The 24,150-nt window shown below is 42.5% G+C and overlaps 1 protein-coding gene across 5 annotated transcripts in view; it reads right to left on the reverse strand.

The window, feature by feature from the left end:
• Positions 1 to 24,150, reverse strand: part of sema4d (sema domain, immunoglobulin domain (Ig), transmembrane domain (TM) and short cytoplasmic domain, (semaphorin) 4D) — a 39,840-nt gene continuing 15,690 nt past the window's right edge. For 3 of the 5 annotated variants that reach the window (XM_058617580.1, XM_058617583.1, XM_058617581.1), the window contains 14 exons: positions 13,532 to 13,665; positions 11,466 to 11,611; positions 11,309 to 11,371; positions 11,070 to 11,168; positions 10,880 to 10,973; positions 10,617 to 10,733; positions 9,533 to 9,684; positions 8,982 to 9,157; positions 8,686 to 8,842; positions 8,198 to 8,420; positions 7,597 to 7,709; positions 6,654 to 6,826; positions 6,372 to 6,418; positions 3,524 to 5,750 (listed from right to left, as the gene is read on the reverse strand). In XM_058617580.1, coding sequence (XP_058473563.1) covers positions 4,726 to 5,750; positions 6,372 to 6,418; positions 6,654 to 6,826; positions 7,597 to 7,709; positions 8,198 to 8,420; positions 8,686 to 8,842; positions 8,982 to 9,157; positions 9,533 to 9,684; positions 10,617 to 10,733; positions 10,880 to 10,973; positions 11,070 to 11,168; positions 11,309 to 11,371; positions 11,466 to 11,611; positions 13,532 to 13,665 — 2,719 coding nt within the window. In that variant the 3' untranslated portion in view covers positions 3,524 to 4,725. Of the gene's footprint in view, positions 716 to 1,394; positions 1,487 to 1,615; positions 1,829 to 3,408; positions 5,751 to 6,371; positions 6,419 to 6,653; positions 6,827 to 7,596; positions 7,710 to 8,197; positions 8,421 to 8,685; positions 8,843 to 8,981; positions 9,158 to 9,532; positions 9,685 to 10,616; positions 10,734 to 10,879; positions 10,974 to 11,069; positions 11,169 to 11,308; positions 11,372 to 11,465; positions 11,612 to 13,531; positions 13,666 to 24,150 lie in introns of those variants that run through there. The other 2 variants (XM_058617582.1, XM_058617584.1) reach the window with 2 other exon arrangements.

Here is a 24,150-nt window from a genome sequence, read left to right on the forward strand (position 1 = left end):
TTTCAGTTGTTTCAAGGTTTTAATGTGAAGAATAACTGCAGACAAATGGATTGAAGTCCTTTCTGGATGTTGTGGGTCAAAGTTCAAACGTAAGAGCTACAATGCGGTTGAAAAGACTTTCCACAGTGGCCCAACTCCATCCCGGGAATTGAGTCCTAGAATAAGCCCTAATAAATTCAAGATTAAAGACACTTTTATAATCTCAAGTGGAAAAAAAAACTGCAACCGAGCTGTGAACAAACTAAACTTTGCCTTGGGAGGCAGTGATTGTGCAAACATCTTGAGTAACTCACACATGAACAGGCCTTATTTGCTACAGGTGCTGCATCATTTATATGCATTTATCGTTCCATAGCAGCGCTGCTTTCAGGACGTCCGTTGAATCAAAAATAAACAGATATAAATGCATCTTTGGTAGAAAGGCGGCTCACACGTGGCCTCAGATCGAGGCAACCAGTGAGCTTCATCTCCTTGTCAGGTTTGGAGTCTCTGCGCCGTCTCATCATCACGACCAAGTGACGTCTCTGCTTCATGGTCCATCAAACTCCTTTTATCAAAGTGACACCAGGACATCTTTTTATATTCTAGCTCTTTATGGTCACAGCAGTGTCAGAAATGTGCTCCACTTTGGGTTTCAGGACCACGTTCATGCCGAGATCCAGCACAAGTGAGACCCATGGCATCTTCAGAGAGCTCAGTGGCCATCACAGCTTTCCTGTGGAGGGGGGAGAGCAGAATTGTCCCAGAGTATTCCTTCAGTCTGTTAATCAGGCTAAAACCTAGCCTCATTTAATATATAGAATATATATTACATATATTCTATATATATATGTCTATATATAGAATTTAATATATCAAACTATTTTTCTTATGAGGAAAAGAAACTCGCTGCCCTCAAGAACTTCAACATGTTAGAGGGGGGAAATATCACAAGACTCTTCTTTTTAGAAGTATTTTGTTATGGTTAGAAGAATTAGGTCAAAAGCTCATGTGCTACAGACATGTTATAGTTAAATGCAATGAAGTTAAGAAAAAGCTGCAGAACAGATGATTATTGAAATAGCTCTGGGTTCATTATTTGCAAACTGTGGGAAAACCCGAGGAAAAGAAAAGACCCCTGAGCACTGATACTGTTAATTTCATGGAAATGTATCAACTGACCTACAGTAGATTTGCGTTTCCACTTATTTGCCACCGGCCCAGTTAAATCTGGACTTTGCATTGTTCCAGTGAGAGTTTAAGAAGAGAGTTCAAACGACTTAACCTAAGCCAAACATGCAAAGTAGGTGAACACTGGTGCGTGTGAGGCAAGACAATCCAGGATAACTGTGTAAAATGGTTTCAGTGGTTGTGGGGAAGAAAACACTCCAAACCATGCAAGAGCACAGACCTACCCAGGCTTTTTCCCATCTTTTGAGCAGTTGCTCGTGCTCTGTGAGTGCACCTCTCCACTGGTTCAGATCTCTGGATGGAATGCTCTCCTCATCTGTCAAATAATGACATCTTTGTGGACACAACCCAGTCAAATATCCTCCTCTTGGCACTCCATTCTGTGATCCCTCCATGCATGCATGACTGTAGTGTGTACACTGGACATTGTTACATCACCAGTTACCTCCAATAGTGAGGTGGAGGTCAACCTCAGACATGTCAGTTCCTGCGCTGGCCTCAGCAACACAGTGGTAACGGGCGTCCTTAATCAGCGGCCCCCCTTGGACCCAGCTGCTCACTAGAACCTCGCTCTGACCCAGGGCTCGGCGGTACTCCATTATAGGAGTGTCCAGAGTGTGCCCATTTATTAGCCAGTGAATATGGACATCACTGGGACCTGAGGGACAGAATCGGACTGCATGACATAATCACTAATAATCACACAGACCAGGGCTCACGAATATTCTAATGACCTCTGGGCCACTGAGTATCTAGTTTGGCCAGTAGGGGGCGATAAAAGGAACTATTCGGTAGGAGGGGTGGGCGATATGAGCTTAAAATTATATCAGGAAATTTCATCATATTTCACATTATTTCAAAATAAAACTGTCTGTGTTGATACACAAGTATGTATAGATCACAAGAACAATGTAGTTATGATGCAAAAGTAATCTATTACTAAAAATGACAAAGAAATAATGGCAGCCCATGGCCAAGTGGAAAGGGAACTTAGCTTGTAACCGGAGGGTTTGCGTTTCGAGTCCCCACCAGGTCAAAAAATAGCTTGGGGTACCCTGGGTGCTGCTCAGTGGCTGCCCACTGCTCCTAATTCTAGGAAGGTTACTAGTAGAGGATGGGTTGAACGCAGAGAAGGAATTTCCCCTGTGGGACTAATAAAGAATTTATTTATTTTAATATTAATTAATTAATATGAATATTTAATTTATTTAAACTCAATATTAAGTGGTGGCCCACATTAAATGGACTGGAGGGCAGCATGTGGCCTGTGGCCCGTGAGTTTGAGAAGTCTGACGTAGATGGACTCTGAATTATATAGTAATATTTGACCAAATTCACATTTTGTGAATAGTTCTGGAGCTTTTTGATATAGAGTTGATTTTTGCACCATATTTTTTTTACATTTCATATTCTAAATATGTAAATATGAAAAATGCAAACATTTTCAGGTCAACAATGATATTTTTCAGGACATGCACAAGGATCACACTCTTAAAGCCGCATGCAGCGCAGCCGCAGTCATCCACACCGTTTAAAAATACTGCACATGAAATGACTCAAGTCAAAAACAAACCAGAGTTGAAAACACTTGACAAGATTTATTCAGCCCGCCTACCAAAAGCCACAGCCCCAAAACGTCTCCAGGATTTATGTACATCTTCAAAGGTGTTTTTTTTCCCCATATTTACAAATATACTGTATTTACACTTGTTTACAAGCACACAATTTCAACGTGGGAGATGAAAGGCGGGCGCGCCTGCAATCATTTGTTTTGAGGGTCCAATCCTAGATTTTACGCTATGTTTTACGTCAGACTGATTTTGTATAAAAGCTCACCTTTCATTTCTTTCAACGGTGAGATAATCACACCACAAAGAGGTGAGACTTTTCATTTTGAATCATGGCTTTAAAATAGTAATAAAAAAACAAAAAACAAATAAGAAATCCATTGGTGATACAGGTATCTTTGTAGACACCTAAAAAAAAAATAATTCCTGTGAGTCAGACGCATTTAAGCAAAAGGGCAGGCTTGTTTGGTGCAAATCCAGAAAGGCACACGAAAAACAATGTTGTGAGAAGTGGTGGCATGCAAATGAGACGGAATGAGTAAAAAAAATAAGGCAGAGAGAGAGAGAGAAAGGGGAGTGTTAAAAAAAAATAAGGAAAGAGAAGATTTCCAAACTACAGACAGTTTGGTTTTGCGGTGTGAGCTGAGTCATTGTCAGAGGCACCACTCACCCAAAGCGAGGCAGAAGAGCAGGAAGGTCTCCTGGGCATGAACCCCCCAGGCCTGGTCCTTAAGCAGCGGAGGCAAAAGCCTGACCTCTGCCTCCCGAGCCTCCACACTGTGGAGCTTGCCGGAGGAGGAGGAGGAGGAGGAGGAGGTGGTGGTAGAGGAGGAAGAAGAAGAAGAGGAGGAAGAGGAAGGGAGTGCATAGGGAGGGCTACTTCCAGATGTTGACAGGGAAGATGAAGTGCCGACAGAAGAGGAGGCTGTGAGGGAGGGAGTAGTGGAAAACAAGAGTATTGAGGAAAGTAGGAAATCAAAATAAAAATAAAAAAGGAGGACATGCAGAAAAGACAAGAGGGAGACTCAACAATGAGGGGCTGGGATTCAAAAAAAAATCTGCTGCAATAAATAAACTAAACACAATAGGAAAGAACAACAACTTGTACCATGGACAAAATGATAAAAAAAATGTTGACTTCTTAAATAATTCTAAAAGTGAGCAGTAGGTTTAATTAAAAATAGTAATTCAATAATAATAATAAAAAAAATTCAGATTGTTTCCAGGGCTTTGTTTTTTAGAAAAAGAACTGGTATCAACAAGCATCCTGTGCATCTTTACACTGTCACAATCCTCATGAGGGAACATGAAGAGTAGAGGTTAACACACAGGACCATGTAGGAATGTCAAAAAAAACCCAACAACATTAAGAGACTCAACATTGTCACACAGGATGAGACTACAAAAAGGACAGTGGTTTCATTTACTCCATTATTTTTCTCTCTTTTGTTTCTCTCCGATGTTCAAACCCCGACACTCACTGGGTGAGTTTAAAGCGCACATACCCGGTGCTGCAGACGGCAACACAGTACGACACAGGCACGGTTACGACGCACAGAGAAAATCTTCCCTGAGAAAACACTGCAACTGTGAAGCATTCACCCATTAGTCCATTAGCCTTGCACATTGCTTTGAAAAATAGACGCAAAAAGCAGAAAGGCTGTACAAAAAAAAAAACGTGATTCCAATTTGGAAAACATCGCAGTGACTTACCAATTTGGTAAAAGAATGTTTCCAATTTGGAATTTAAAAAAGATTAGCTTCACTTGCTGGATTAAGCTGCAGCTTCTATGAATATAGTTGTTGTTGTTTTTTACCTCATTATCAAAAGCCCTATATCTGCCAGCAGGGAAAATCTCCACAGTCAAGTGGGACACCTGACTTAATCCTTATGACCCATGCTGTGCACTGAACATACGTCTGTGCAGAGGACACCACTTAAAACTCTATAAACCATCTTAACACACAGAGAAGCAGCAGCGGCGCATTAGCAGTAAGGTTCATCTGCATCTGCAAACTGGATGGACTGAGAGTCGCAGTCCACGTCGAACGGTTTCTCCTGGGGTGCGCAGTTGTCTCCATAATTGTGAGAGGTGACCCGACCGTTGCCGCACTCCGGCTCAGTCTCGTACCCGGTGTCGCGGAGCGCCCGGAGGTTCTGAGAGGTTTGGCTGCCGTTCTGCGTCGGAGCCTCCGTCATGATAATTTTGTCCGCCGCGGGTGCTTCCATCAGACCCGCTTCACACGCCCGGTACTCGGGCTGACTGGCGCTCTTGTGACTGCCCAGCAGAGCGGCTCGCATGCGCATGCACGGGGCTGGAAGATACTGCATGTAGCAGTTGTAGGCCAGCGCGGACAGGAAGAGCAGGAAGAACAGGAGGAAGAGGAAGAGGAGAGCGATGCTGCTGTTGTTGTGCTGCAGATATTCGGCGGCTGGGGCCTTGGTTTCTGAGATGGGCCCGTTGGGGCTCGGGGGGTGATGCTGCTTCGGATGGAACCTGATAGTGCTGCTAGGGGGCGGGGTTAGTGATGGGTCAGTTTGGGGTGGGGAGGTGAGGAGGATCGAGACCGAAGCTGGGGCTGTGTAGCTGGGAGGAGCAATGGCTGGAGTTAATGGGGCTCTGTCTGTATTATCATTACCTTCAGCAGCATGTGTGCTAGCTGCGTCCTCTCTGCCAAGGGTGGCGGTCACTTGGACCACCTGATCAGGGGCTCTGGTTGGAAGGCCCAGAGAAACGGCGTAGCCAGCCAGGAGACGGCTGAAGTTCTTCTTAGCAGCCGGGGCCCATTCCACAGACCAGCACTCGTAGTTGCCTTGATCCACAGAAGCCACGCTGTAAATAAGGAGACTGCTATCGCCTATAAGGTGGAAGCCAGACGCCTCGGTGAGAAACGAGCCGTTGGATTTCCACATCACCTGCGCCAGATTGGATTGAACCAGGCATGGGAGCTCAACAGAGCTCCCTGGTTTCACCGTCACCTGCTGGTAATCCTTCACAGCCAGACCTGGCACTACAAAGCAAAAAGGAGAGAGAAATGATTGAAGGACCAGTTTAAAAGAGATGTTAATGAGAGGAGGATTATATCCAAACGGCTTCATATCTTTACCAGATTTTAAATTGTATGACATTTTGGCAGCCTTAAGAAAAAAACGTCACTTTATTTCATTCAGGTTATGCAGTGATAAAAAAAAAAAAAACAACTATAAAATCTAGACCATATCCTTATTAGAGGACTTGACAGGTTGGGCCAGATTCAGAAAAATTATTTTAACGATACTCAGGTTCAAGTCAACTTTGGTTAAGTTATTTTTATGTTCTATCTATTTACATAGTGACAGGCGTTTGTGCTGTGCACGCATGTAATCGAGGAGAACAATCAGTGACAATGATAATATCAGTGTGTCAGGGGAAACACAGAGGGTGTGGAACTTGAGTTAAATGCGTCAGGTTCAGACAGAAAAATGTGGTCTGAACTGTGGACTAATCTGTATGTCACGCAGCTCTGTGATTCACATAGGGGGGTGGGGGGGTCATTTGAAAACAACAACAATTCATGACTCTAATAAAGAATAAGCACCGATACTGTACATGTAATGAAGCCTTTTTATCAGTTAGTGTGAGAGCGTGTTACCTCTAGGACACTTGTCTGCATCACCATTCATGCTCTGGATAAGTGTCCTGGAAATAAAACAAAAAAACAAAAACAAACAAGCATTAGTGTCACAAGCACTCGCGCTGAAATGGAGACATATCTACTCCGAGACTGTCAAAGCAGGTCAAACTGGATCCATAAACATGTCACTGGATGGTGGTTTTGGTTTGGTTAAGCTGTATGATAATGCATGAGTGGAGCACTGGTATGTAGTGTGAGAGATTGATGTGATCGAGCACATCTAGCTTTGTGCCGAGTTACCCGTGCTGAGGCCTGGGAACGTCAAGGGTATTGACACAGGTGGCGTTGCGATGGGACCAAGCGCAGTACGGGTCCCGTGCCAGGACACAGTCCTCGCAGGACAGATACCTGCCGCAGAAGGCTGTGGGAGACTGGACAACGCCAGAGTCTGAACCGGCATACAGAGACCGCGTCTGTGGAAGCGGGAGGTTGTTTTATGAGGGAAACTGTGCACAAACATTTGCATAAAAACATCGTAGAATTTACAGGCAGTGTATTGGTAAGAATCTGGTGATACAACACATAATCTGATCCACGAGGGTGGAAGCATATCACACACCAGCAAAATAAAAACAGATCAGCATCACGTTATATTGTGTTATATAGTTTTTCACTATACATATCTAGAAATGGATATATTTTATTAACAAGAAACTGATCTGTTTTTATTTTGCTGACGTGGCAGAAATACACTTCTTTAAAATACTACAAACAAGGCGATATATTGCAATTTTCCCCCCCAAATAGTCAATTTAATGGAAAACCCAGTAAAAATGACGTCATATGCATTAACACTATGCAGTTTCCGTTGTCTAGTAAATAGGAATGGGAGATAGAAATTCTGCCAACTAGTAGTCAGAGGTTTAAATACAACACAAAACGACCTTCAAGAATATTTCGATATAAATACTGTGCTTCGAAGAATGGCGACAGTATCACATCATGAAATATTCTGATGTTTTCTCAATATAATCAGTCTCTGTTTCAGGTCCTTTTGTTTTTTAAACAGTAGTGCCATCTTCTCTGTAACATCCTACACCTTCACAACAGATTAACCACATCCTACACCCACTCTCCGTACTGTATATACACCATCACATAGACATGACACACATGGCTGAGTGTTTTCTCAACTCAGAGCCAGTTTTTCTTTGTGCCGAGTTTTGAAGTTGAAGTCGTTTACCTCTGAGGACAGCAGCAAGGTCTTAATGGACTCAGAGGTCTTCAGGAGCTGGACCTCCTCCACAAGGTGAACGTTACCTTCAGACACCACCGACTTGTGCAGGATTCCTTTATCTGGGGACGAAAAAAATTATTTAAAAAAAAAAAAAGTCAATTGTTTAGGGAAAGGTAGAAGCGAGAGAAAAAAAACCTTTAATAAAAAGCTTAAAACTAGAAGCAGACGTTGAAAACTACACAGTGGCAATTCAGGGACCGTTTAATTGATATGTATTTGCTTTAGGCTCACAAACTTGTTGCCGTAACTTTATTTTATCATATTATTCACCTTCTACTGTTCCTAAAAGCTTTAGCGTTGAAAAGGGCTTAAAAAAATAATTAATTTAAAATAAAAACTGAACTAAACTTTATAGATTAAAATTGTCTCTTTTTTTGCTGTAAAGTTTTAATAACAGGATAAAAAAAAATAATGTCTTAATGTGTGGCTATTTATTATCAAGCCTAAACTGAGCAGTATAAGATCCTGAGCACACGCAGACTTAAAACAAGTCGCATCAGCATCAGAAACGAGCGCGAGGACATCGTAACTCATGACAGTTTCAAACCTGTTGCGGTGAAGACTACGTCATAAACATTGCCGTCGAGCGCTCGGACCCTCTCCACGGCGATCTGAGTGTAGTTGACGTCTCTGGTGATGAGGCGAGGCCGGTTGCCGATGGGCAGGACAGGATCCTCCAGCAGGGGGTGGTCCTTTACAAACTGAAGAGTCTTGTCCGGCAGGTTGAGAGAGCTGTTGATGTTCTGATGTCGCATCTCGTTGTTAATGCACTGGTGGAGGAAGTGGGAGGAAAAAAAAACAACAACAACACTCAGCGCATTTACTGTAAGTGCTTCATAATGCAGTGTAACTATTCTGCCAAAAGGGTGGTGGGACTCGGGAGTGATCCTGGATTTAACTAATCTCTGGTTAAATGAGGGTTTTGATTTCTAGTTGGCAATTTGTCAGCTCACTTTTGGAAACATTAAATGTAGCAGCCCTGGGCTACACTTATTACAAATCGCAATCTTCTTAATTGGTGTCAACAGTACTTACTGCTCCGGGGCGTTGAGTAGGAATGATGCCATTGTACCGCACCCACTTGGTGTGAGCGTGCTCCACGGTGGCCTTCTGCATGTACTTGCCCCTGGAGAAGGCATCTTCCACATCAGTCATTTTATAGGCACACACAGCTGACAAGCCCACATTACCCCTGAGGGACAGGGGATGATGGAAGAAGTAGAGAAGAAAAGGGAGGAAGACGTGAATTTTGAGGAGCAAAATAGTATCGTAATAGTAATAGCAATTTTCCCTTTTGGTGTTACCCCGGTCAACATCTTTAAATCACTGACCACTGAGAGGTGAAGACGCCGTAGATGACCGTGTCCTTGCTGTCGGACTCCTTCAGGATGAAGATGTCGTGCACTACGTTGAAGACGAAGTTGAGCTCAGGCATGGAGCAAACCAGTTTAGCTTTGAGGAACGACGTCCACTTCTTCTGCAGAGTGCGCTGGCCCCCGAGGTCACCCTGTGACGGCATATTTGAAGACATGAAGAGTGTGGCTAGAGGAATATTGGAAGGTTTTTTTTAACCCATTCGTCATAATAAAAGGATTAATCGTGAGGTGATTGGAAAATAAATAAAGCTGATGCAAATCCAAATATCACTAAATGTGTGTGTGTACGTAGTCAACATTGACTGTTAACTGCGGTATTTCATGATTTGTGGGCGGAACCTTCATCTCTTAGAAAGGGGACTCGTGGAAGTTCTGTTCTTGACACTTTTGATCTTATTTGTACTAAGATATGCGCTCAGGTTGGAGATAACACACAGTTAGCAGGGAGATAAGGGCCAAAGGCAGGTGCTGCTGGTATGTACAGATGGTACATGGAGTGTACTGACCTTACAGACACGCGCCACCCTGGGGATGAGCAGCTTGCCAAAGAATTCATACTCCACTGACACCTCCGTGAAGAAGAAGTAGATTTTGTCGTCCTCGCCAGATGCTGCGTTGTGTCCTTCTTTGATCACGTCGGCGTAAACAAAACTGGGCTCTGCGAGGAGAACAGAGAGAGAGAGAGAGAGAGAGAGAGAGAGAGAGACAGGTGTTGGTGAAAGGGTCTTTGAGGAAGAAAAGATGAGGACAATCGACGTGGTGTTGTTGTGAAAGCCTCATTGTGTACCCGGTCCTCTGGGTGCAGTCACACATAATTTAGAAGATACCTTTACAAACTGCTTTTCAACCCCAACAACTACAAAGCCAGAATTGCCCTCCTGAGGTTTTGTTAACCCCTGAACCTGATCCAAATCCTTTAATAGACACTCTTTAGTCCACACCAATACTTAATAATCACTCAAATGGACTGTTTGCTCGTTAGAAGAAGCCTTTTATATGGACTTAAGGTAATGGTCTTGCTTTCTGGAAGCCACCGTCTTGCACCGTCATGTTTATACAGCAACTTGAATTGACTATTAACAGTATTTGAGTATTTAATTGAAAGCTTACAACTCAGAAGAAAACAAACTACATCTTTTCTGGTTATGTGAAGAGCAGCTGCAGACAACAGATACATTCCAGAGAGATTTGACACTAGTTATGGGACATTTGTTATTATTCGCAGTGAAAACAACGGTCGGCACGGACGCACACAGAATCCAGACCCTGCGAACTGGATGTTTTGTACAACTGCACACAGATTGGTTACCATCTGAGTATTTTACTGAAGTCCCTTTCAGACATCTGCCCAAATAACTTCACATTTTTACTTGCACTTCCATACTTTGTTGTACAGACGAGTAGACAGACACAAAACTAAAGTTGACTCGAGCAAAGCTGGGACTCTGATTGGCTTTATTTCAGCCGATATACATCTATTAAAATATGTAGAAATGGCGCACAGCTCTAGACAGAAATTCCTCTCCTCAGACACAAACACTATTGAAATTAAAACAAGATGTTCACTTGTCACACTCGGTTACAACTCACCATTGAGCCATGACGTGGAGTACTCCGTCCTTAGCAGGGAATGGCTCGGAGAGTATCTGGAAATAATGGGTTCACTGCCTAAGAAGTTATACGACGTCCCAGAGTACAGCTCTCCATCTGACAGGAAATTAAACAATGAAGCAACAAAACAAAAAAAAAGGCAAATGATTAGATACAGATTACTGAAGAGAATTCCTGCAGGCTGACAATCAAATAACATTTTGTGAAATGAGATTAAAAAAAATAAATGGCCCTTAACTCACCAACCATGACCGTGGTAAAGCTTTGTGAGGGGTCAAAGGAGCATTTCCCCCTGCCGTCTTCAGGTCGACCAGTCAATGAGAAGTCAGTGAGGTTCTACAGGAGGAAGTGTCAGTGTGAGTCAGCATTGCTAAATGAGTCTGTGGAGGTTGAGGTTCCCAGTGATGAAGGAATTGAGCGTTGTTAACCTACCAAATAGTCACACAGTGGTTGAAAGGCGTGCGTCCCACACACATACAAACGCTCGTCGTTGACCGCTTGTAGCACTCGAATGTAGTTCAGGCAGTCCTTCTGGAAACCAATGAGAGAATAAAAATACTCTAATGAAAGCCTATTTAATTATAACACTAAAGATCAAAAAAATTCAAGTGAACTTTAGTTCTAGAGCACATTTACAAACCACCAGGGTTGACCAAAGTGCTGAGACTGACCTCTTTCGACTTTCCTTTAAGCGTGCACATAGACACGGGGGTTTCTGCAACTTTCCACTGAACCTTGGTGGTTTAAAAAAAGAAATACATTTGTAAGAAAAAAAGAATCAAATGAATAGTGAATAGAATAGTTTATATCTGTTTGTTTGTTTGATACCTTGTTGTTTCTGACGGTCACGTTCTTCTTGCTGAGCTGAAAGATGGCCTCCCTGGCTCCCACATACAGTGCATCGCTTTTCTCGCTCAGCAACAGCGTGGAGTAGTTGAAGATCCCGGGCTCGGAAAACTCCATCAGATCTAAATCTGAGCACGAAACAATTTTCTCACATTACGTCAGCATCAAAAACAGCCAAAAAAAACCATAAATGTCAATTTTTACCAATGCATGTCTGTAGTGAATGTTCAATTTCAATATCTTTATGTTCACACCAGATCAAATGACTGTGACTGCCACAAAATAAATAGTCACACACTCACAGATAATGATTCTACTACTTTTTAGTTGCTACAGGGTTGAGTTGCACCTAAAGTTCATTGGGGGATCTGCAAGTAAACACCAACTATGCCATCAAAACAAAACTGCAATGAGTGTGGGAGCCAAACTCGTTTCTGGACACATTTTCTGCCACTTTAAATGTCAGCGTGATGAACGGCAAATACAGTGGCCAGTTTGTGTTTGGGTGACTTTGGCTGTGCCAGGTGCAAGAGGGTTCAGGTTGCAGGTGCCTGGACATAAACACCACAATGATGAAAGCAAATACTCTCACTGACGGACTGACTGCAACTGTGACTGTGCAGCGGGGTGCGGTGAAACTTTGTTAAAGGCTGAGCTGTGCCGCTTCTAACAGAGAGACTGAATTACTGGAGCTATTTATGTAAACAGGGGCATGCAAACACAACGGCGTCTTGACAGTAAATGCCACAACCTAAGGGCCTGTGGTGAGACTGAAGCGAGTCTGCAGAGATAAATTAAGCGAGCAGGTGACGATACACGAGTCAAAAGAGCGCGCTCATAGTTTAAGATATAATTCATTGTGGGTTTAAACTTCTGTTTATGGCAAGGAACAAGAAACAGGTGAAGATACACGAGTCAAAAGAGCGCGCTCATTGTTTAAGATATAATGAATTGTGGGTTTAAACTTCTGTTTATGGCAAGGAACAAGAAACAGGTGAAGATACACGAGTCAAAAGAGCGAGCTCATAGTTTAAGATATAATGAATTGTGGGTTTAAACTTCTGTTTATGGCAAGGAACAAGTAACAGGTGAAGATACACGAGTCAAAAGAGCGCGCTCATAGTTTAAGATATAATTAATTGTGGGTTTAAACTTCTGTTTATGGCAAGGAACAAGTAACAGGTGAAGATTCACGAGTCAAAAGAGCACGCTCATAGTTTAAGATATAATGAATTGTGGGTTTAAACTTTCGTTTGTGGCAAAGTACAAGAAACAGAAATATAAAATGTGGTAAAACACTCATAGCAATTGTGCATTATGTGCAAAATTATGTTTGCACAATGCATAAACATCACAGCGTTGATACTGAACCTTTGTTATAATGCTACTGAAGAAAATGATATTAGCGGTAGTGGTAGCAGTAGTAGTAGCCAAGTGTTTAGACTTTGTGAAGCCAAAAAATGTGCATCTAAGCTTCAAAGAAACACCTTGTATTTGGCTCCACATAAAAACACAAAAAGTCATGTATAAGTATAAAAAAAACAAGATTAAAATTCAAGAGTCCTGCAGATTATTTCTTTAATATGTCTTATTTGTCTGTGTAAGAGCAGGGATAAGGCATCATTGATTCCCAGGGTGTGGTTTAATTCTATATTTATGTTAACTTTCTGTAAACCTTATTATTTTACCAGGATAATCCCATTGAGACAAATCTCTTTTCTAAGGGCGTCCTGGCCAAGAGGCAACATCAGCAAAGAGAACTCATCCAAATAACAACGAGACAATAAGAGACATTAGAGAGCCTCACGACAGAAAACCTAACAATCATTTAGATTCTAATTCCTTCAGAATTCATTTAAAATGATCCAGAGTATCCAGAGATTGAGGGTGTTCTGTAGATTGTTCCAGTCTAAAAAGGAGCACGATACTGTAATGCCTCGCATCACGGACAACAGCCCACTCTTACTTTTATGGATGAGAGTCACTGCAGTCTCAATATCTCTCTTTTTCATTTACAGGACATCGTGCACATGGTTGCACCACCTCACCTTGGTGTCTCCAGGAGGTCCGAGGCACAGTATGGGGTCCATGGGTGGAGACTTCGAGGAGCAGACCCAGGAACACTCCCAGCACGCCAAATCCCATGTTTGACTCCGATGTCTTTGGAACCGTGAAGTTTCCTCTGCAAAAACACACACACACACACACAGAGAGAGACATGAAGCGACACATGTGGTGCACTCATCAAGCACTTTCCAGAGATGCAGAAATTACTCGAGATCCTCACAGCCTGGTAATGTGCAGCACAGATATGCTTAAAGCGGCCGGGCAACAGATCAACTTCCCTCACACTGTGAGCTGAGAACTGACTCATCCTCTTTTGTATCACTCAGGGTCAGTAGAGCGCGTCACACGCATCAGAGATGATCTGCTGGACCCAAAACTGTGTGTGATGAAAACCACTTCCTCTTAAAATAAGGTAACGTGTCTAATTTTGTTTTTCACATGTGAAATACAGAAGAAAAACCAGTGTTACTGAAACTGAGAGGGGGGCGAGGGGGGGGGCGATAATTAGATTAGCAATCAGTAAAAAAAATGTTTAAAGCTGGAAAAGCACAGGTGTTAGGGATAACATTAACGAGGTACTGAGGAAGCTACATGCAAATCAGCCCTCGTTAATCTGATAATCTACACCTGTGCCTATAGCGACCGGTCACGAACAAAGCGTCAGTTGTTTTTCACGCAGAAATCACCTTTTACTGGTTCACGCTTCATCGTATGTGGAGCTGATGTTTCCCACAGACAAAACACGATGGCCTTCTGGGGGCTGGATAATGAAATGAGTCAATACACACACGCGGTTTCATTTGCTGTGGGGACGTTTCTCCGTTCGTCTTCAAGGAAACGGAGCTGTGTTCAGTGAAAGCCCATTCACACGAGGAACCAGCGCTTCTCACATCCTTTCTCCGTAGTGTGTTCATGAATCAACTTGAGACACCACAATAAAGGGAAGTGTGCTCTCAATGAGACTTTGGCAAGTTTTCATACTTTCAAATGGTATTCAGAACGAGAAATGTGGGGGTTAGCCCTTGAAGCAATACTAGGCAAAATGTCAAAATGCCATTCTGGAAGATTCAAAACGGGAGTTCAAAATAAGTCAGAATTGTGACTGGTAACCACTCGCGAATGACGCAGAAGGACAGATGCGTCACTCCAGTGGAGAAGCCAGAGAACATCACACACTTTCGTCTGACGTGCACATTCACTCAGTGAGCAGTTAACACTGAACCTTAAACACCTCAGGCTTAAGAAAATCCCCCTTCTATTATAAAACACATTATTCCACAGGGGGCTATTGTTAAGAAACAGTCGTAGGTGTATCTGTTTGCCTCTGCCGGTGATGACGGCCATGACGGTGACAATAATGGTGATGATGATGACGACAGCATTCCGGGTAGGGCCGGTATTTGTTCATATCAGGTGTGTGTGTGTGTGTGTGTGTGTGTGTGTGTGTGTGTGTGTGTGTGTGTGTGTTGTTTTCCATGTGCCAATTTGCAGAGCATCATGGTTTCTCTTGCCTTTTAACAGCTCTCTCTCTCTCTCTCTCTCTCTGCTTGTGCACTCACCTCAGAGTCAGGATGTGCCTGATAAGGCCTCCATTAAGGTTCCCTGTGCTCAGTGTGTTTATGTAAGTGTTGAAATTATCCAGACCCACCGCGGGACACGGTGTCACGTTCAATAAAACCTTAATATGTCCCATCCAAAGCCGGGGCACTTTCAAATGCACGTCACTGCAGCTCATCAAGACTGGTACAATCTAATTATATTAACTTATACCGAATAGTAATCTTTGATTGTTTAGCACACAAAGGTCTCACATAGAAATCTAGGACAAGTGCTGCTTTCCAAGTCTCACATATGGAGAATCTGGTTTTTATCACAGATGACATTTTGGCATTTTGTTGAGACTGCCCCCTTTTTTTTTTTTGGGAAAAAAAAATAAAGACATAATAGAACAATCCATGTTTTAATTCACCAGTTTTAGGTCAACAGAAAAGCTGGGTCGAGAGCACGGGCTTTACAGCTTATGTTAAATATTAAAATAAATCTCTAAACCTGTCCCACTTTTAAAAAAACATGCTGCGTTTGCCAAACTCACTGCACTCACTGCACATGCTAAATAATCTTGAGGTCGGTTTTTTCACGACTAACTAAAATTATTCCGACGTGGACGAAGACCGATTACCTAAATATTACACACACACACTGACTGAGAAAGTGAGGTAATTTAATTATAAGGCTTCCTTTCCTCTTGATCCACTCATGTGCCAGAGAAGTGTTTGGAGGATTCCAGCACAAGTTTGGCCTTGTATCCTGACATCACTCACATTTAATACCAATGCATTTGGCTTCTTGCAATACTAAAACATAAATGGAGGCCAACGAAATAGTGACAAGCGGAAGGAAGGAAGGAAGGAAGGAAGAAAGGAAGGAGGGCGTGTCTGACTGGTCAGTGGATTTGCTTCACTTTCCTGGGGAGAGTAAAATGATCCGGCGCAGAACAGGTAATTCTGGTTTTTGAAGACGCTCAGGTACCCGCAGCACACCTCCGCAAAATGGGTGGGCCGGGCACACGGAGGAAGGGATTAAAGGTTATCGGATGTCTTGTAAGACGAGATTCGAGATGAGAAAACAAAAATCACGCACGGGAACCGAGGGCGTGTCTCACCATGTTTCAACGGCATGGATTTATTTTGCATTTAAGCAACAGCAGAGACTTATTATCACATGCAATGAATGAAACGACCTAAAATACTTTGTGATAAAAGCCAAATGAAATGCTATTGGTGTTTTATTAGGTTTTATTTGTCCTTTTTTATCCCCCCACTGAAATCACAGAGCAAATGATAAGGTCAGAATAAATCAATCATTTCGAGCCGGTTTGTAGTGGCCTCGTATTCATCAATCAGTCTCCCTGCTGAGGGAGTAATGTATCATATGGCACAGCATGTATAGACAATTTAACAAGGACAGCCGCAGCCAAAGAAAAGGGGGCAGGACAATCATTGATTATTGATTTGTTTGTAAATGAGAACAAATGGCCCTAGAGGTTTGGACTGTCGAAATACTAGGACTGTGGATTTTTTTTCATTTCAAGCAATTGAATCAGGCAAAGATGGAATTCCACCCCGGCTTCAGCACTAACCATGGACTCCGCTCTGCTATAGAGGGGTCAAACACACAAGGACCTATTGTTTAGTGAAGATGAGGGCAGCCTCCACGCCACTCCACTCCTCCCCCATCACATCCACATCATCACTGCAGCGCAGGCAACAATGAACCGAAAAAGAGAGGGAGAGAGAGAGAGAGAGAAGGAGAACTTCTTCTCCCACTCGTCCACGTCTTTTAAAGTCTCGCTAATCTAAATGCCAGGGCAGCTTAGCCGTGAGGCACGTTCTGAGCCAAACCAGTGTTTCCAAAGATCACACAAGCCCATGAGCGCTGGACGTGGAAGCTCCCTGTGAAGACAAGCCGCCAACTGCCTGAAGACGGCAGAATTAACTGTGATTGTGAAACAGACGCCGGGAGAAATAAATCCACGATAAAAAAAAAAAAAGGCAAAATGTATCTTGATTTGTTTTGAAAATAAATCTAGTAGCACGCTGCATAAATCACACCCTCAAACGAGACTTGTCCCTCTGTGTGTGTGTGCCCCCCTGACGCCCTCTATCAATCTCGACACTATGTTCCCCGTTTAGAACGCAGCTTAAAAAAAGCTTCAAAACCCTTTGAGAGTCAGTGTTACAGTTGCAGAAAGAGTACGCTGGCATCTACCCTTTGCTGCCGAGAGATTTAGAGGAGTGACCGGACTGGGCCTGGGATATTTAAGACGGTTACCATGCTGGCAGGACTCTTTGAGCCTTTTGTGTTCCCCTCTCGGCTCCTTTGGCTGCGCAGGAAGGTTGACACCTGCTTGGGGCCTTGGGGTTCCCAGCACTGCGCTGTTAACTGGGCACAGATATTGGCAGATTGCCCACTGAAGACAGAGGACAGAGAGGGGGGAAGTGGAGCTCTGCCTATCTGTGCACCGACACTTTGACTGTTTTAATCAAGGAAAAAAAACACAACACTTTTGTGCAGCACAAACAAATCATCAACAGAGCGTAAACATTTTCCTGCCAGTTGAACTGATAATCAGGAGAAATCACTGCGACTGTATACCTGTTGATCAGTTTTAGGCCAGTGCTGATGGGGATTTCATTAAAAATAGTCTCTCTGGCAGAAAATCAATTTCTTACTCAAGGCACGACCCTAATCCCAACTATAAGGACACAATACTGAACTGAAGCTCGACTTTTATATTATATTGCAAACAATATACAGCCCTAATACAGATTTCCGAAAGAGAGAATTCAGTCAAGAAGCGCCACATCCTGTGAGCAGACAGTGTGGAGGAGGACACAGAGCGCGGTGGGGGTCGATGCGAGGGAATCGGACATTCACCCCGTGCCAACGTTTCCAACCCCCCCACGTGTCCTAGCTCTCTTTTCCATGTCATCGCTCATCATCAAGTATCAATACACAGCGACGCTCTTCTTCCTCTTGCTGCAGGACGCCAAGAGCCCGTTTTTGGAGACTCTGACTGTTTGTGAAATACCAATGGGCCTGACCATGCACAAACAGGACTGTGTAATGGGGAAATATTCACTAAGCAGATCATTTTGTGGAAAGAATGTCTCTTTTGGCAGCGCGGCGCTTTATTTCCACACAGCGCTGCACACAGTTGTTCTTCTGGGAGAAATTAACTTCTGCTGTTGTGGAGTCACTGTTTAGACACTCAGTAAAGGTTTACATCCAGAGAGCAGTTGTTACGTCTACTAAATCGGTTATGTCTTTGCTGGGGTTTGTCCGTCCATTCATTTGTGAGCAGCATTACTCAAAAAGTTAGGATTAGGTTTAGGTGGTGATCCGGATTCACCTCATTAGTACAAGCACCAGTCGACCCACCTTCTGCAATACCTTCAACAGCTGATGACACATTTGCACAAGCGCACTTTGTATTACTGTAGTTACGCGACGGTTTGTGCTATTGGACAAATTCCAGCGGTTTTTGAAAGCTGGATATTACGGTAATTTCACTCGCGCCGTTTCAGGAAGCTGGCGAGTCAGCATCTTTGTTGCCAGAGAGAAGAGAGTTCCATTTTTTTGGCCTATTTTTGCACATTGAGAGACAAAGAAACATTGAGAGACTTAAAATATGTAGTTTTATACTGTTCATTTGCACAATTTCAAATTTAACATGCTAAAAATCTGTTTGTGTACAACAGTTTGTTTAAAAAAAAAAAAAAAAACTGACAGATATTGGAAGTTATTCTGGAAAAATGGGTGTGTTAAAGGGTTAATTATACTTTCTTAGTTGTATGGCTGCTGACATAAGGACCATCTATAGTGTACCCATCCAGCCACGGAAGTGGTGATAATGCAGAACCAGCAGCTTACGATAACTCAACTTCTCTTCCCCCTTAATTTGTCTGTAATAGTTGGTTGCCCTAATGCAAAAGTGCATCCACTACCCTGCACGGTACTATGCACATAGTTGTGTGAAAATCAGGTCGATGAGTGCACTTGTTGTCTGCAGGTGCCACAAGAACAGATAAGCATCACATCAGCAGTGCTGCGGTTGCTTTGCGTCGGCAGTGTTTGCAGGACTCCGAGTACTTCAGTGTGTGCCCTCACATTCTCCCAGGGTATTATGAGTTATTTGGAGCCAGGCCTGTATGAGAAAGTGAGAGCGAGGAGCCTTCACTGGAAACAAAATACTGCGACCAGTGAAAACGACACACTGATGGGCACAGATGTCATTTACAGATTAATGGAGTTTGGCTATAGATGTAAAATGACCTAAAATGGAAGGAGAACACTTTTAAAGGGCTACTGAATGATGTTTTTAAACTGCTTTTAATGTCACTAAGCCGACATTTGTTGAGCCTTTGTACTTTTATCCATTGACTGTGTATTTATCTCTTACATTTACAGTATGGTATGATGATTACGGTGTCTGTAACTTGTAAAGTGTGCTGCTGCTGCTGCTGCTGCTGCTGCCTGTCTTGACCAGGACACTCTTGTAAAAGAGATTCTTAATCTCATTGAGACTTGTCCTGGTTAAATAAAGGTTATAATAAAAGATGTAACTGAGACTCAAGCCTGCTCTCACGTGTACATGATAATGTCAACTGTGGATATTAAGTCCCTGTTATCAGATAAGGCCGTGACCAGGGGCCCATCCCGAAATACTAACAACTACATCCGACTTCTGGGTTGTGTTGTCCTGAAGGCTGATGAACCGTTTTTGACATTTAGAAAGTCGAGGCTTTATACTTGATGATATACACAGATGGGGTTTGCATGTTGGCCTGTGGTTGTTTGGAGTCTAAGACGCCGGAAGGTGTGAGTGTTGATGGTTGTCTGACGAGCGACCCGTCAACACTGTTGACTGCCAACACACTCAAAGACTAAGGGTGGATTAAAAACCACAGATGTTTGTTTGCTGGTGATTTTTTCATTCCCTGTGCCGACATGACCCACAAGAGAGTCTGCATGGTCTGAGGTTCGGTGGGGTTTTATTGATGTCACTAAATGGAGCTTAAAAGTTAGGGCTGTTAAAATCAGTCCATCTTGATTATCATCATCATGATAAATGTCAAATTATAAATAAAGACTAATTTCTACTCACATTGAGTAAACCTCAGGTCAGTGGTCTCAAACTTGTGCCATCCCCCCCCAGTCCATTTCATTTAAATGAAGTAATGTTTTGTATTTTTATACATCTTTTATTCACAGATTAATTATGCCTCATGAATGACTTTTTTTATTGTGAACAGTAAATATACTGTATTTAACAGTATATCGTGGAATATCGCGATATAGTTTTGAACTCATATCACCCTTTTCATCATATGACCGGCCCCCTCCTGAGAAACCCATGCTCTAAATTGTTGTTTTAAACGTTTTTATGGACAGAAAAATATTAATTAGATCGATGTGTTAAAAATGTCTAACATTACGACTGCAAAAAGGTTATATTCCAAAGTGTAGCGTTATTGAATTATTATCCAGGCCAGAGATGAGGGGTGGGATTCTAGAGCCTCTTCTTCTCTGTAACTGCACTCACCATAAATCATTTATTCAAGTTTCAAACATCATCTCTAGCCTGTATATAGACTCTTCCCACTAAGCTTCCCAAAGTGCCTGTGTGTTTCACTGTGAAATTCAGTTGCTTCCCTTTTCAAATTGTCTAGATAAATGAATACAACAGATAAATCCACAGCGTTGGTCCAAACCATCCACAATTCGCTGGAGATCGACATAAGCCGTGCGTTGTAAAAGTGCAAAGCCACCGTGTCAGAGCCACATAGAGTCATCGGAAACCCGGCCAACAGCTGTATGGACCCCCCACTGCACAGCTGACTACTGCTCACGTGTAAAAAGGGAAATCTATAAACTGCAACACATGATGCAGCAGTCATCGTGGTAATTCACACGGAGCTCGCGGGACGAAAGACGGGAGGAAGAATTCAACTTTCAAAAACACTGATCAAAGATATAACATTGTGACCTACGGCGTGAAATCCTGATCATGAATTATTTTCACATATATGGCGCTGGATGACAACAAAGAGCATGTGGTGCTCATTTCTGACGCATAACCAGCTGAATACAGAATCTATAATATTTCTCGTTGTGCTGAGAAGAAGTAGGTGGAGTTCAAATCTAGGTAAAGCGTCAATAACCAGCTAAATGTCTAAGAAAAGAGCTAGTGTGAAGGCAACACTACACACAGGAGGGAAAATGGAAACTCTCCTATATAATTACTAGTTGTAGGGTCCCTGCTGAACTAGCATGTCGACCTACAGTGGCCACAGCAAAGGCAAATGAGGGGTCAGGTCTAGTAAAGGGTATATTTAGTCTGTTGATGGCAAGCTTTTTTAAAAACAACACACCCTTTCCCTGAGTCACATGGTGCTGGAAGATTTGAAAAACTTCCCTATAAACATACAGGCGAGCGAAGCACGCTAACTACAGGAACAAGGGCTGCTGTGTGGTGTTCCCCATCTTAAGTACCCAATATGCCTCTGTAGTCTAACATGAAAACATAATCACCATGCATGCTTGTCTTTTAATTAAAAGGAGGGGGAAATCAAAAAAAAAAAAAAAAAACATGTCGAGGAGAGTTTTACAATGGACATCTGCAAAGGCAAAAAAAAAAAAGGAAGGAATTTAGATTTGGGGACCACGAGAAATGAAGCCGGATGTGAAAATGTCCTTTAAAGCCGTTCAGTAAGCGGTTTACTGGAGCCGTTCATGGGATTTCTCAGTCAGTGTGTTTACATGCATGTTAAATGTCTAAGGCAATAATTCGTTCAGTTTTCTTAAAGTCATGTAAACATGTTAGTCAGACTAAAATCGAGCTAGTCTTAGTCGGACTAACATACCTGAATAATGCAATGCGTAGTCTGATTACTTGTGCATGTGTACGCTTAGTCGGACTGGAGTCGGACTTGGCGTTCTGCACAGGCACCGAAATGTCCTCCTTGGTCTCTGACCCAGAAGTAGAAGGAGGCGGCGTATAATCTAATCTAATTTCTATCCCGATTAACATGTGCACCAGGTGCGAAACATAAGAGAACCACAGCTTAATCCATCTCACGTCCATCTCGTCGTTTGCCGTTTGTTTTTCTGCGACGTAAAGGTCAACAGGAAACTGATTCAACACGCACTACCTTATGGAGAGATACAGCGCCACCTAGGGAGGCGTTTTCCGATTGTCCGTCTTAGTCAGACTACGGCCATAGCTCTATTAAACTGTGGAGCGTTGGAGTCAAGACCACAATAATGAGACCACTGCTCGCTCCCTCTCGCTCTCTCTCTATGTATATAAAATATTGGCCAAGCTCTATTTATCGATAGCAAATGACCTAAAGCTTTAAATTCAAAAAATGTATATAAAAAAAAAAAAATCAGTTTTATAGTACCCATAAATAAAAGAAGGAGCCAGACAACAGCGACCAAAACAACATTCATTCCAGTACATTTCTTGGACTGATGACACTGATATTATGCTTTGTCAGCATTAAGATTCAGATATTTTAAGTTAACTAATGGTGGGAAGACTCATTTATTTGAATTGAGGATTTTGTCTCTGTAGGATATACAGTTAGTCTGGTGATAAGATAAGATATTGTTCATTCTGAATGTTGTTTATTCTTTAATTAAGAAAAGTAAAGCACTTACGTGACAGTTGCTGTCATAATAAGCACCTAGGAGTGAAAACCTAGTGAAAATGCACTGTTTTCATTCATGTCAGGGTGAATATGGTAAAGTTAATAGTTGAAGGTCACACGGCAGCCACCACACAGAGAAAAAGTTCTAAACTTTTCACTTGATATAGTTTCCTTGAGGCTATACTGTGATGCCAGCCAGGCCTTGGGGCGTATATTGTGGGACTATATTTGGGAGGCTGCAAAAATCCCAGCTGAAGGCCTTGTGGTGAGTGGTTATGACATTGGTGGTAGTTGTTTGAACAGCCATAGTTAAGGGGCCGGTGACTTTAGCCCAAATCACTTAGTTGCCTTTTTTTTTTACAAGCAGCAGATAAAGCAGAAAGTAACAAACAAGAAAAGTATCCTTCAAATTGCAGGTTTACCACCAGTCAGAGGACATGACATGAAGGAGCTGTAAAAACCATTGAATCCTGCTACGTTTTCTCCTTTTCTGCCTTTAATAGGAACTTCCTTTCTCCTGGCCCTTTTATCCCAGCGCAGTCTTCAGCAGGCACTGATTTCATGGTGGTAATTTTGGCCAGCAGAGACAAAAACCTCCTTTGGAGTGTTGTGAGAAAACTCACCCCCATCACCCACAGGCTGCCACAACACTAACAGTGTGTCCCTCCTGAACTTGGCATACCAGGAGATAAGAGACGCAGATTTCCCCGTTCCCAGACGCAGCACGCGGACAGAAAAACAACACAAAGCCCAGACCTGAAACTTTGAACACAAATCTCTCAGGTTTTCTATGATCTGTTCAGCAGGTTTGGGGCTAATCCAATAATTTTGGGAGTAATGGATGAAAAAAATGCACGGGCAGCACTGTTAAAAACACAGTGTCTGCCAGGTCTTTCCTACTGAATGACTTCTTGGCCAGGTCTTAATAAAGAGTTTTTCATAAAATGAGAGAAATGTACCTGCTTAAAGGATAAATACATAGTTTTAGCTGTGATTACTAAATAAATATCATGTTAGCTGACGCCTTTACAATAACAAGAGCCTGGAAAAGGCTGTCACATTTTTCAAATGAAGTTTTAATGTCTCAGGTGCAATAAATGTAGAACGTAGAAGGCGTTATTTGTGGTATTGCACTGTAACTGTGTTTTATATATACATATGGAGCAATTTAATTGTTTTTTTTATATATATAATGTGTAATTTTTACAAGAGTGTTTAGGTGATGGGGATCTATTTTCTCTAACAAGCTTAAAATGATGTGTTCTTTGGCTTTGCAAATACCATGGCTACTATAAAAAGTTGCAAGCCATTTGTAGACATAGTAACTTTTTTCACCTTTTTCCACTTTTGCTCTCCTTTTATGACTTTAAAAAAAAAGGTAATGA

The sequence above is a fragment of the Solea solea genome, chromosome 19, assembly GCF_958295425.1.
Source record: "Solea solea chromosome 19, fSolSol10.1, whole genome shotgun sequence".
NCBI lineage: Eukaryota > Metazoa > Chordata > Actinopteri > Pleuronectiformes > Soleidae > Solea > Solea solea.